General features: G+C 38.8%; 1 protein-coding gene across 1 annotated transcript in view; it reads left to right on the top strand.

Moving 5' to 3' along the window:
- Nucleotides 1–12255, top strand: part of HARS1 (histidyl-tRNA synthetase 1) — a 38637-nt gene extending 26382 nt beyond the window's left edge. Inside the window, exons 9-13 of the mRNA XM_039326025.1 lie at nt 1650–1777; nt 1861–2103; nt 8733–8849; nt 9900–10046; nt 11954–12255. Coding sequence (XP_039181959.1) covers nt 1650–1777; nt 1861–2103; nt 8733–8849; nt 9900–10046; nt 11954–12013 — 695 coding nt within the window. The 3' untranslated portion in view covers nt 12014–12255. The remainder of the gene's footprint in view (nt 1–1649; nt 1778–1860; nt 2104–8732; nt 8850–9899; nt 10047–11953) is intronic.
- Nucleotides 12256–14932: the final 2677 nt, after the last annotated feature.

Genomic DNA, 14932 nt, shown 5'->3' with positions numbered 1-14932 from the left:
AGGCACTGTAGAAATATGGATTGATTTAAGATTTAGAGTTAGAAGTGAGAGTAAAATTTGTGATTACCAGAACATATACGTTAAATAGATTAAGAATGTAATTTTTGGGAATAATAGGTTTATTTGTATGAAAACTATTTTGTAATGGAATGAATGAAAATGGAAGAGGTTTTATAGTGACTTGGATTGATTTAACAATTAATTGAGTATGCTAAATTAGTAAGATGGTGCTTTGTGTAATAATATGGGTGTTTTTAGATGGTAACAATTATTGGGATGAGATTTGAATTTTGCCTAACGGACTGAAATTATTTAAGGTTTGATATTACTTTGTTTTGTTAGGGATAGACTAATTGATGGATAGTATATGTATAAGCTAGAATTATATTTTAATTAGGACAAATATTGAGTAGTGGATGAAGAAACAAGAGAGATGTGTAATAAAATTAAGTTTAGGAGATTAAGAACTAGAATACATTTGGAAGGGATACCTGAAGTGATAATATGTTTATTTAAGGTTTAAGTGGATTATGGTAATTGTAAATTAATGAAGTTTAAAAGCAGGATTAGGATTTATAGAAATTTAATGTAGAAATGGATTGTTTTAAATATGTTATATTGTTTGAGGGAAGTAGAGAGGGAATATTTAATGTATTTACTTGGATTATTTTATGTGGTTTTGTTGTTGGATGTTTGATTCCCCCAGCACCACGGTGCGTCTCGAGCACTTTGTTGTAAGAGTTAAAAAAAATTAATAAAACTTGTTCTAAAAAGAAGAAGAAGAGTAGAATAGAATAGAATAGAATAAGGAATAGAATAGAATGGAATGGAATAGAATAGAATAGAATAGAATAGAATAGAATAGAATAGAATAGAATAGAATAAGGAATAGAATAAGGAATAGAATAGAATAGAATAAGTGTAACTCTTGGATTTTTTGCAATTTCTCTGAGCATTGCACAATCTGATCTTGGGGTGAATTTGCTGGGACATCCACTTGGCAGAAGATTGACAACTGTCTTGAATGTTTTCCTCTTGTGAATAATCTTCCTCACTTTAGAATGATAGAATTTAAATTGTTTGGAAATGGCCTTATAACCTTCCCAGATTGATGGGCAGCAACAGTTGTTTCTCTAATATAATATCTAATATCTGATGTCTTTACTGTTTAGAATTGTGTTAGCCTACTCCTCAGTGCTGGAGACCATCAAACTCCTAAAACTTCGGCTTTTATAAAGGTAGTCACACTTGCTGATCAAGGGCACTAGATTAGTAGCATCTGACTGCTACTTAGACTCTTCATACCTATGAAAGCAGTAAGGGTGTACTTAGATTTTCATACAAGGCTTGTCCATTTTGACTTTCTTTTTGTAAAATACATGATGACATGGTGTTGTATTTACCTATTTTTAAGAACTGCTGAGGACTGGATGATATTTTTTATAATGTCCAGATGCATAAAACCATAGAACTCAAAGAGGATGTACTTTTTTCGCATGATTGTATTTCAGTTTATAAGAAATGAAATTGCACTGCGTGAGAAATAGAGCAAACAAAAGAGAGTTGAATGGAAAAAGTTTTAATAAAGGTTTGGTACTGCTGCTGAATCTTTCACACAGGCATCTATCCTATATGTCTTATTTCCACAGGTGGGCTCAGTTTAATTGAACAATTGCTCCAAGATCCAAAGCTGTCACAAAATAAATTGGCTCGGGAAGGGCTTGAGGAAGTGAAACAGCTGTTCAAATATTTGGATCTTTTTGGCATTTCAGATCAGGTAAAATTCTATTCTTTGTTCTCCTAATTACTTTGAGCTGAGTGTTTCTGTTCTGTTTATGAGAGTTATAAATTGTTTTACAGATTTCCTTTGATTTAAGTCTCGCTCGTGGTTTGGATTACTACACTGGAGTAATATATGAGGCTATCCTTCTCCAAGAACCAAATGATCATGTGGAGGAGTCTGTTGGTATTGGTAGTGTGGCTGGAGGTGGCCGTTATGATGGATTAGTAGGGATGTTTGATCCCAAGAATCGGAAAGTGCCTTGTGTTGGAGTCAGCATTGGCATTGAACGGGTCTTTTCCATTATGGAACAAAAAATGGAGGTAAGATTAGAATAGATTTTTTAGAAGTGGGTAAATATGTGAAGTCAAAATGCTCTAACCTCTGGTCAAGTATATCCCAGGTGGTCAGATATCTGTTCTGATTAGGGAACAGAAATGAAATGGTCCATGTCAAGAAAATCAGATTTTCCTTCTCAAAATTTTCTCCACATCTCCTCTACATCCACATGGAGAGAAGTAAACAATGGGGTACCACAAGGTTCCGTCTTGGGCCCAGTACTCGTCAACATCTTCATCAATGACTTAGATGAGAGAATAGAAGGGGAACTCATCAAATTTGCTGATGACATCAAACTGGCAGGAATAGTCAACACCCCGGAAGACAAACTCAGGATCCAAAAAGATCTTGACAAACTTGAACAATGGGCCCTGTCCAACAAAATGAGTTTCAAAGTGGAGAAAAGCAAAGTCTTACATTTAGGCAGGAAAAACCAAAGGCACAAATACAGACTAGGCGAGACCTGGCTTAAAAACAGTAATTGTGAGAGGGACCTTGGAGTCCTAGTGACAATCACTTGACTATGAGCCAGTAGTGTGCAGCAGCAACTAAAAAAAGCTAATGCAATCCTGTGTTATATAAACAGAGGCATAGAATCAAGATAACGCAAAGTAATATTACCGCTTTATAAAGCCCTAGTAAGACCACACCTGGAATACCGCAGCCAATTATGGTCACCATATCACAAAAAGGATGTTAAGAGTTTGGAAAAAATTCAGAGAAGAGCAATTAAGATGATCAGGGGCCTGGAGACTAAAACATACGAAGAACGGCTACAGGACTTGGGTTTGGCTAGTCTAAAGAAAAGAAGAAATAGAGGAGACATGATACCAGTGTTCCAGTATCTCAGGAGCTGCCACAAGGCAGAGGGGGCCAAGTTTGTTCATTAAAGCACCAGGTAGAAGGACAGGAAACAATGGTTGGAATCTGATCAAAGAGAGAAGCAACCTGGAACTAAGGAGAAACTTCGTGACAGTGAGGACAATTAACCAGCTTACCCCCAGAAACTGTGGGCGCTCCATCACTGGAGATTTTTAAGAGGAGAATGGGCATTCATCTGTCTAAGATGGTATAGATTCTCCTGCTTGAGCAGGGGGCTGGACTAGAAGACCTCCAAGATCCCTTCCAGTTCTAATCTATTTTTATTTCTATTCTAGTGTTTTTTCTCTCTTCGGGTTTCTGTGTTCTTTACCATCTATGAATTCTCTTGTCTCAAAAAACTAAGTCCAAATTCATGTTTTGTGTATTGAATTCTGGACATGATTTGCAGTCAGATTGTTTGTCCCTCATCATTATTAATTTGCTTTCAGTTAAATTGATGTTCTATAAATGACTATACCTCCATATCAGTCATTTTCTACAACAGTACTCATCATACCATCTCAAATGGTCAAATGTTACTATCTGCTCCCAAAGATAGATAGGTAGATTTCAAAGGCTTATGCTGCCACTGGTTATATGTATCATAATCCTGGCTGGCTCATAAAATAATAATTAAAAACATAACAGAAATTTCTCTTTTGTAAGATTAGGTGAGTAGCCTGTATTAAGCAGACATATATCAGGGGAAAGGGTGTTTCATAAGGCAGGATCTGTTACAGAGAAAGAGCCGAGGTGGCACAGCAGTTAGAGTACAGTACTGCAGGCCACTTTAGCTGACTGTGTTCAGCAGGTCAGCGGTTCAAATCTCACCGGCTCAAGGTTGACTCAGCCTTCCATCCTTCCGGGGTAGGTAAAATGAGGACCCAGATTGTTGGGGGCAATGTAAATATATATAGACATTGCTTACGGGTGTACACCGCTTAGAGAGTGCTTGCACTTAAAGCGGTATATAAGTCTCATAAATAAATAAATAAATAAAAGCGGTATATAAGTCTCATAAATAAATAAATAAATACTTCTTAGCTCTTACTAAAGACAAGATTTAAGGAAAGGGACCCACCCTATCTGACCTGGTGGAATGGGTAGATTCCCCCAGGGAAAGACTTTCCTTCAGATAGCTTGACCCCATAACATTACACAATGTTAGGACTTTAAGCAATACCTTGCATTGAATTGAATTGAATTGAAGAAAGGGACAATAACAATTCCCTACGAAGGTAGAGAAGAAACAGGGAGAATAGGAACGATTGTTTTTTAATCAAGGCAGGAAGTTGAGGGCTAAGAGCAAAGCTCCTCCTAAAAAGTAGCCTGAGAATTCAACATTCTTTGTGGAAAAAAAGCAGCCCTTCCCTTTGTTAAGCAGCCCCATCCAATAGCAAAACAAACATAGTCATGGAAACAGAAACTGATATTATTGTGGTTTGTAAAATATGTTCCATATATATATTTATGCCCTTGGAAGACTGCACATGTACCAAACTGGAAGAAGAAGTAAAGGGTCTACAGGCAACTCTAACCACTCTGAAACTAAATCTACAAAATGAAAAACTCCAAACTAGGCAAGAAGGCTATATCCAAATTGAACATAATAAGAAACAAACAATTTCTAAAAGAATGACCCTGTATATGAGAAGGACCAATGGAAGCATGTCACTCATAGGGGAAAAAAAACAGCAACCAAAAACAATGTCCCTGTTGGTATCTAATCTAGTTCACTCCAGCTCATTCCAATGCAGTCCCACTGGAGATAAGAAATCAATTTCATATCTTACACTTGGAAGATAGCATGCAGCCACCTAGAAAAGAGGCAAGAGGCCCCTAAAAAAAAGGCATCATCAAATGTCCCTAGAAAAGAGGGATCATCAGATGCTCCTGCCATAGACAGTAAAGTAGCCCAAACTTCCCTAGGGAAAAAAGGTGATAGGAGATTCAGTTCTGAGGGGAACAGAACCAGCAGTCTGCAGACCAGATATTTAATATAGGGAAGCATGTTGCTTTCCTGAAGCAAAAATCAAAGATGTAGCCAAAAGCCTTATTAAAATAAGCCACAGATTACTACCTCCTTCTCCTTTTTCACATAGGGACGAACAACACAATCAACTTAAAACAATATCGAGAGATTATGAACCGCTAGGCAAGAAATTTAAGGAATTAGGAGCATAAGTGGTGTTTCCATCTATACTTCCAACGATAAGTCAACATCCAGTGAGAGAGCAAAAGATTTTAAAAATGAATCACTGGGCTCAAGTGTTGGTGCCACCAAGATAACTTTGGATTCTTAGACCATGGTCTGAATTACCTCTGTGAAGGGCTTCTGGCAAGGGAGGGGTTGCACCTCACAAGAACTGGGGAGAATGTTTTTGGAAAATGACTGACTCAATTTATCAGGGGAAGGGGTTAAACTAAAAATGAGGGGGGAGGGTAATCAATCATTAGCATTTATAGGACTATCTTTAGGATCTTTGGGACTTAATTCCAAACATAACCAGCCACATAATGAAGTAGAGAGTGCTCAGAGGGATGGAAAACTCAATTACAAAGCAGGAGATATAAGAAACATACCGAAGACCACCCATAAAGGACTCAATTGCCTATACACTGATGTTCAAAGTTTAGGGAACAGGGTGAACTTGAAGTACTAGTACATGAAGGCAGAAACGATACAGTTACTGAAACTTGGTAGGATGAAACTCATGACTGGAATGTACTGATAGAAGGATACAAATTATTCAAAAGAAACAGACCTAACAAAAGAGGAGGTGGAGTTACATTATATATAAAAGATTAGTACATCTCTACAGAAATGCATAAAACCAAGGATGAAAACCTCCCAGAATGCATATGGGTCAATATAAAAGGAAAAAAGAATGACATTGCTATAGGCATATACTACAGGCCACCCAACCAAGCAGAAGAAATAGACAAACTTTTTGCTAACCAATTAACAAATATATTCATAAAAGAGAATATTTGTATCTCAGGGTTGATGTGAGGGGTCCTTGGTGCTCTCTGAGTCAAGCACTGATGATGTTACCTAGTTTGAGTAATGAAACATCTGCAAGAGAACAAGCAAGCTCAAAGAGCACCAAGAACCCCTCATAAAAAATGTATGTAGGAAACACGCCACAGTAGTAACTTCCCTGATATCAACTGGGAGACAAACTCTGCAACAAGTGGGAGATTGAATAGATTCCTTACCAACCTAGCTAACAGCTTTGTTATCCAAAAGGTAGAGGACGGAACTAGAGGAAAAGCTTTACTGGACCTAATTCTTACTAACGAAGAAGTGATAGAGGGGATTGAAGTTGCCGAACCTTTGGGTGAGCGTGACCATAGAAAAATTGGAATTCAACATAATGCAAACACAAGCAATGGAGCATAATCCAACCAGTATCTTACACTTTTAAAGAACTGATTTTAACAAACTCCAAGAGAACCTAGGAAAGATTCCATGGATGAAAATCTTATAGGGGAAAACAACTCAAGAAGCTTGGGAAACTCTGAAAATATGATCACAAAAGGCCAGTCCAGCACAATACCACTGAAAAAGAAAAATAAGAAATCCAAGGAGAAACCAGAGTTTCACAAAGATGAAAGACAAAAAGAATAAATACAAAAAATGAAAAGAGGGACACATAACTAAGGCAAAATGCCAGCAGATAGAATCTGCAAAGATGAAGTTGGGAAAGCTGAGGCTCAGAATTAACTAAGACTTGCAACAAATGTCAAAGATAATTAAAAAGTTCCTTTCAAATAACAAGAAAAATGTCAAGGAAACAGTTGGTCTACTAAAGAGAGAAGATGGCAACAAAGTAACAGGCAGTAGAGAGAAAGCAGAGTTGCTTAACTCGTTCTTTGCATCTGTCCTCACACAAAAAGGAACTATGGCCCAACCTAATAAAAACATAACCTTAAAAGACTGGTTAGGAATACAAGTTACAATAGGCAAGAAAATGGTAAGACAACACTTGTCCACCCTAGACAAGTTCAGATCACCAGGACCAGATGGATTACACGTCTTTCAAAGATCTTGGAACACTGGGGAATTACCAGAGGACTGGAAAAGAGCTGACAGGGTTTCCATCTTCAAAAAAGGGGAAAATTGATCAAGAAAACTACAGATCAATGACCCTGACATCAATACCTGGGAAGATCCTGGATAAGCTAATCAAGCAACAGATCTGTGAACACCTAGAAGCAAGCAAATTTATAACCAGAAACCAACATGGGTTGATCAAAAACAGGTCATGTCAAACAAATACTATTACATTCTTTAACAAAGTGACTAAATTAGTGGACCAGTGAAATGCTGTGAACATAATATACTTGGATTTCAGTAAGGCATTTGACAAAGTAGATCACGACTTACTTCTTGGTAAATTAGAAAAATATGGGATTGACAGCACCACCACAAGATGAAGTCATAACTGGCTGACCAACCACAGTCAAAGCATAGTCCTTAATAGAACTATATCTACATGGAGGGAAGTAAGCAGTGGGGTATCCCAATATTCCATTTTAGGCCCAGTACTCTTCAACATTTTCATAAACTATTTAGATGAGGGACTAGCCAATACCCAGAAGATAAGCTGAAGATCCAGAAAAATATTTGACAGACTAGAATATTGGGCCCTATCTAAAATGAAATTCAGTGGTAAAACAAATAAGAATTTACACTTAGGCAAGAAAAAACAAATGCACAGGTACAGAATAGATGCTACCTGGCTCAACAGCAGTAATTACAATAGGGATCTAGGAGTTGTAACGGCTAGCCATTTAAATATGAGCCAGCAGTGTGCTGCAAATTTGCAGACAACACCAGCTAACAGGAATAGCCAACACCCCAGAAGGCTCAAGATCCAGAAGGATCTTGACAGACTTGAACACTGGGCCCTGGAAACATTGCATCCAGTTTTGTTCACCACAGTGTAAAAAAAGATGTTGAGACTCTCGAAAGAGTGCAGAGAAGAGTAACAAAGATGATTAGGGGGTTGGAGGCTAAACCCTGAAGAACAGTTACAGAAACTGGGCATGGCTACTCTAGGGAAAAGAACAACTAGGATGCCATGATAGCGGTCTTCCAATATTTGAGAAGCTGCCACAGAAAAGATGGGCTCAACCTGTTTTTCAAGGCACCTGAGGGCAGGACAAGAAGTAATGAATGGAAACTAATCAAAGAGAGAAGCAACCTAGAATTAAGGAGAAATTTCCTGACTCTGAGAACAATTAACAGCTTGCCTGTGGGTGCTCCATCACTGGAGGTTTTTAAGAAGAGATTACACTGCCACTTGTCTGAAATGGTCACTGTAGGGCCTCTGGGGTCCCTTCAAGCTCTATTATTCTTTTTTTTTTTTTTTTGTATTCTGTTATTCTTCCTATGATTACATGTATACATCCCATCAAACCAAAGGAAGTCCAGAATGGTACAGGATCTCCTGCCATGGGCTGAGGGTTGGACTAAAAGACCTCCAAGTTCCCTTCCAACCGTATTATTCTATTTTCTGTGATGTTTGAAGACTTTTGGAAAGTTTTAATCATTGTACAGTAAGGTTGAAAATATCCCACCAACAACTTCAGCTCTAACCCACAGCTTGGGAGACCAGCCAGGTTCATATGGTTCTTTGGAACATCAACAGAATGGGAGCCATCATATTAATTTATTAAATCTGGATTGCACATATGAATTTTTATTATATTTCTGTAAATCTCTCCCAACTATTTTTTCCATCAGGCTTCTGAAGAGAAAATCCGAACCACGGAGACCCAGGTGCTTGTAGCATCTGCTCAAAAGAAACTTCTTGAAGAAAGACTAAAGCTTGTGTCCGAGTTGTGGGATTCAGGAATAAAGGTACATCTAATCATATTTGGGTCAAGCCAATAATTAGAATTCTAGACTATATCTGAGTTTGGTAGGAAAGAATCCTAAGTCTGTCTGATGCAATATAGCTCTTCGGGTAATATAGACCTGCAATCTGTTCTATTTAAAATTTAGCCCAATTAACAGTATCAGTTTGATCATCTTATAATGCAATAGATATTTAGCTTCTCAGCTAATACTATAGATAGGCCTTGAGATACAATAGGTCACTTAATGAATGTTCAAAATTACAACAAGCTGCCAAATAAAAGAATAGAGGAATCCAAAAATTATACCTATGAGGATAGGTGCTGTCCATATCACATGCCTATCATTTAATTGGCATAAAATTTGCCAATTATATATATATATGACTCATGGGCCAATATTATATACTCTCAATTATTATATTATATTACATTACATTACATTACATTACATTGGAATCAAACTGTTTATGTTTTGAATTGCTTTGAAAAGGGTTAAATTGCTTTTTTTCCCCCCCCTTCTGGCTGGCCAGTCCCAAATGCAGTCTATTTAATTTATTCCTTTGTTTATTCAGTGTTAATGTATATTCTTTATCGTGCTCTGGTCTTTTCTACTTTTCCCTACCGACATCCTTTTTTTTAAAATGAAGACTTTGCACATTATACAGAATGATGTGTAGCTCTTGATGCAAAAAGCCAACTCTGAGCTAAAGGTGGAACTATTTATTACAACAGTTCACCTGTGAAGAATGTCCATCAAAAAATCTGACATAGAAATTCAGTATGTTGCAATATTGTAGGAAATGCTGGATATATGACTACCTGCAGGACATTAGTCAGACCTATTCATTTTAATGTGTCCTGTAACACAGCATTGCATATAACTGAAGAAAACTGAAACAATGACTAAACAGTCTGAATAATGTACATGCATTATAATGTTGTTTTTACTAAGAAAATTGCAATGAGGACCAGAATTTTTGGAACCAGAATAATGAAGGGTAGTTTTCTTCATGGTGTACTAACTTTTTCTTCTTTTTTCTGTATTTTCCAGGCAGAGATACTTTACAAGAAAAATCCCAAACTACTAAACCAGTTGCAGTACTGTGAGGAAACTGGAATTCCACTTGTTGCTATATTGGGAGAGCAAGAGTTAAAAGATGGAGTTGTCAAATTGCGTGATGTGGTTACTAGAGAAGAGGTGTGCCTGCCATTTTATTTTAGGATTATACCATGATATCAGAATAGTCAACTAAAAGCAGGAATGATTATATTCTTTATGGTCTGCGAGCTTATTTTTCTTCTTGCAGATATTTCACTACCAAAATAGTTAACATCCTCTGTGATTTGTCCTGACTGTCTTAATGCGTTGTTACAGTTTGTTAGTACCCATTTCTGATTGGCCTGCCTGGCTCAGTTTATTGCACTAACTGCTGATTGTTCTGATTCTTCTTATTTAACTGTTGATTGCTGAGTATGTGATAAGAAAGAATATGCTGCAAGCTGTTTGTTTCCATCTTTGGCCTGTGTTTGCTTCTTTTAATACTTTTTAAACAAAGCTAATCTTTATATGTGTGTTAATGGCTGATCTATCAGAATGCCAAGATTCTAGGAATTTTCTTGTTTTGGGTGGTGGGGCATCTCCTACAGTTTCCCAGATGAATTTGTGGTTTGTCTTTACCTTGTAAAATTAAAGAATTTGTCTGTGTATATTGAAATTAAACACCAACCATTAAAAGACAACTATAGATTAACTCTGTTTATAATTTTTTTAAAAAGCAATCAAAGCCCAAGAAGGAAGTTCTATGATAAAATGGTTCAGGATAAAGATATCCCATTTTGTGAAAATAAAATAGCAGAAGGCCAATATGGCAACTTTGGACCTGTCACTTTCTCTCAGCCCTAAGTAGAAGGCAAAGGCAAACCACTTCCAAAAATCTTGCCAAGTAAACTGCAGAGACTATAGTCCAAGAGAGTCACCAAGAGTCAACATTCACTCAAAAGTGCAATAAAAAAATGGCAGGAAAGAAACCCCTGGTCACAATCCCAGAGTAGCACCAGTTCCCTGAGAGGAAAAAAAGAGAAGTTTACTTCCTCCAGGATGTAAAATGAGGCCATGCAAATCTGGAAGAAATTTCCTGAAATTAAGCATAGCTGTAGAAGCATTGTCAGTAATACTGCCCTGGCCTGGGAAATGGCAGCACACATGAACTGAAAATGGGCCTTCACACAAGGATAGGAGGTACAAGTGGTATTGATTGAAAGGAGCTGTTGTGCTGCCATATTTCACGCATTATAGACAAGAGCCTTCAAGGACATATGAAAAGAAAAATGAGAAAATTTGCCCAAGTGTGATGAATAACAACTGGGAAGAAAAAGTAGTGCCTCAAAGAATTAAGATCTTTGCCATTTTATTCCACAAAAAGTAATCTACCAGCTGTTAAATGAGACACATGAAGCCTTAAATCAGAATAACTTTGGTAGTTCCTTTCCAAATTAACAAATTTTTATTATGCGGGCATAAACTGTTATAAACTGCAGGTCACTTCATCAGATGCATGGAATGACTAAACTGATATTTAAGCTGGGAAGGAGGGGAGAGACAAGATGCTTATGCAGATGCAGCAATTGTAATATGTTAAAAATCTACTGTGTTGAGATCCCCAGAAACTGCTAATTGATTGTAATCTGCCTCACCTGTAACCTGCCTAGCTACCTTGTGTTCTGGCTTCCCCTCTTTCCCTTCCTCCACCCCATCCCAGTTTCAGTCCAAATCAACTTAGCTCTCCATATATCTGATGCATGAGCAGTTTATAGCAGTCTTTTAATAAGATTTGGTAGTCTGAAAAGATGCTAACAGACTTATGGTTTTTGGCTGCCATAGACCAACACAGCTCTCCTTTTAAAATGCAGCATTGAACACTCTTTCAAAAAATTAAAATTGTACATGATTTTTGAGATGTCTTTTGCTGCATGAAATTATTTGCTTGGAAATGAAGAAGATATTATATAAATATTACATTGGATACTTTTAAAGTACAGTAAGAAAAGTATTGAGATACTGTATATTATTTGGTACCTTAATTAAGCCATACTTTTGCTTTGCAGGTGGATATTTTCAGAGGAAATCTTGTGGAAGAAATCAAGAGACGAACACTTATTCTCTAGAAATACTGGATTTCCCTTTGAAAAGATCGGCAAAACTTCATAAATTACTTCAAATTAGAGGTTTTTTTTCAAAGCTGTAATTTATTTTTCTGTAAAGCCCCTTAATCTTAGAGATCAAGGAGCTTAGTCTTAAAGAGTAAAGAGCTGTGGTTCAAAGCAAATGAAATATTCTGTTCCATTGTTTAAAATATTGGCGTTTTGAATCCCTGATTTGACCTCAATAAAATTTATTTCAACCCATGTTTCTGCATTCGTCTTTTCCACTTCAGCAAAATAATGAAATGTACTGGATATCCAGACTTACATTACTCAAATTTGGTCAGTTATCCTGATTGTATATCTTCTTAGAGCAGTGGTTCTCAAGCTTTTTTATGCCGTGACCCCCCAACCAGTCGTAAGTCGAGGACTACTCAACCGGTCATAAGTCGAGGACTACTCAACTGGTGCAGCACCGTTTGCAGAATGGGACTTTTGGCGGGCTCAGCAGGGCAGAGACAGCCTGGACAATTCCTATTGGCTTTTGAAAGCAATAGAATTAGACTCTATTCAAGAGAGTCTATTCTATTGGCTTTCAAAAGCCAATAGAATAAAAGGGAGTAGCCAGCTAAAGAAAAGGGGGGAAAAAATGGCGGACTGCATTGTTTGGCGACCCCCGTGAAATGGTCATTCGACCCCAAATGGGGTCCCGACCCACAGGTTGAGAACCACTGTCTTAGAGTATTCTGCTGCTTGTGATATTAGCAAGTCTTCCTTGGTGGCTTCATGAAACAGTTGGACAGAAACATGGCAGAAATTGGAGAGGGGAGGTACAATCCAGTTTATTTTGAGCTGAAACTTCTCTCCAAAACCTTTCAAACTGAAAAATTTCAAAATCACAAATTCTGAAGGGCTATACAAGCTTGCAGTGCCAGGTGGGGTGGGCAGCGGGGGGAGGGGACACAGCAGTTGCTATGCAGGGCAACTGAGCCACTCCTCCAGCAGGCATAGGGGTAGCTCAAGACCCTGCCACCCCCAAAAGGGAGGGTGCTGGACTCCACCCCACAGCTTTTGCCGGAATGCTCTTCTCCAGACAAGCCTTTCCAGGGTGGTGCAGCACCCTGCCACCACTAAAAGGGAGGGCACTGGGCTTCCACCCTGCAGCTTATGCCACTGCACATTGCATCCTGCCTGGCCCTGCTCTGCACCCAGCTCTTCTGGGATGCTCCAGCATTGTGAGTACAGAACGGGGCCTGTACTGTGTGTTGTCAATGGTTGCCCCCTGAAAGACTGGGAAGGGGAAGGCCCCACCTTTGATTGCTCTCCCAGGCGAGCCCCTTCAAGGTCCATCAACCTGGTACAGGTAACCTTCAGAGGGAGGGGCAGCTGGCATCCCAACTGGCATAGTTGCACATAATAGAATTAGCCCCAATTCAGAAAGCAGGGGGGGAGCAGTGTTGCCTCCCTCTCCCCTACCTGGTTTACAGGTATCTTTCCACAGGGAATTGATGGTGCAGAGCTACCAAGAAACAAAAGTAACTGTCTTGCCTTTCTTGAGAACCACAACTTAGTGTTCAGGTTTAAAGCAGCACATCTTAGAGGGGTAAGAGAAAACCACAGGGTGTATCCCAAAAGCAGAAGTGGGCATCCCAAGTCTGCTCTCTTTGCTACTGGGAGAAGCTGAAAGCGCATAGGGGGCATGGCTTACCCTGCCAGTGAGCACTCATGCAGAATGTGACTGGTTTGCTGGGAAAACCAATACAGGATATTGCTGTTGATTGGGGAATGTTTTCTATTGCTGGTGCTCCATTCCTTGCTTGACAGAGAAGACATCTCAGTTTTTTCTCCACCAAAGGTTTGACTTTAGTGCTTGCTCCCCTCCTGTGGCTCCTTTCTCTCCACCTGCATGCACTGCACTAATGGCTCTCACACTTTTTTCTCGGAAAGGAAACAAGCACTTAGGATCCTCTTAAAGGGCCTGCCCAGGTTAGACACCTGCCCAGTGCACAAAAGGTGAGGGGGAGGGACTGATGTGTTCTTATTGGCTGAATCTAAACTAAAACAAGTTTTATTCCCATCAATGTTAGATCCAGCCGATAAAAACAGGTTCTGGGATATTTGATAACATTATTACTTTTCTGGTAAACTGCATAGTTATCTAAAGGAAGTAGAAGCCCTTGACTTGGAATTAAAATTTATCATCTGTATCTTCCATTTACATTTGTCATTCCTGTGATTTACTGAGCAGGGCAAGGCAGGACACAATGATGGGACAAAAAGATGTGAGAGCTTGTGGATCTGATATAAAAACTATGCTACTGAAGAGGATTCTTGCCTTGGACACACTTTTTTACAACCCAAATGGTTGGTCCCATGATTACTAGGGTTCAGTTCATGCAGGCAGATGTGATCAATATTTGACGGTTTTATGTAAAACCCTGATTAAAATTGTGGGAAATCAAAATAACTTGTCTCTTGAATCTTTTATTTATACATTATTGTGTGGTACAGTAAAATGGTTGGTACTGTGCAACTATATTTCTATTTTCATAGTGCCTTCATGGGGAATCATACACAGAAATAGTGTGGCACTCTTTGAGTAAGAAGAGTGGGACAAAATATGACACACGGCATATTCACGTGCTGTGTAATGTAAACATGGAAGATCAAGAGGATCCACTTTTCTCTGGAGAAGGAAAGAAAACCCAGAAACTCGGGAGAGGCGTGGCTGTTCGGCCCTTTCCTTTTCCAGTAGCCGTTAACTTTCTCCTGGACCAAGCTGGAAGAGGAAAGCTATCAAACTCTTCTTGCACCCAGCCTGTGCAAAGCTCCCGCCGCCACAAGGGCAAAAGAGATTTTGAACGGGAAAGGCCAGGGAGGCGAAGAGGGCTGCCAAAAGGAGTAGGAAAGAGCCGTCGGTTTCACCGGCGCCTCAAACGGCCT

This window comes from Crotalus tigris, unplaced genomic scaffold (genome assembly GCF_016545835.1).
Source record: "Crotalus tigris isolate CLP2741 ecotype Arizona unplaced genomic scaffold, ASM1654583v1 scf7180000024339.11422700, whole genome shotgun sequence".
In the NCBI taxonomy this organism is placed as follows: domain Eukaryota; kingdom Metazoa; phylum Chordata; class Lepidosauria; order Squamata; family Viperidae; genus Crotalus; species Crotalus tigris.
Note: the sequence above shows the minus strand (reverse complement) of the source record. Positions and strands in the feature narration are given on the sequence as shown.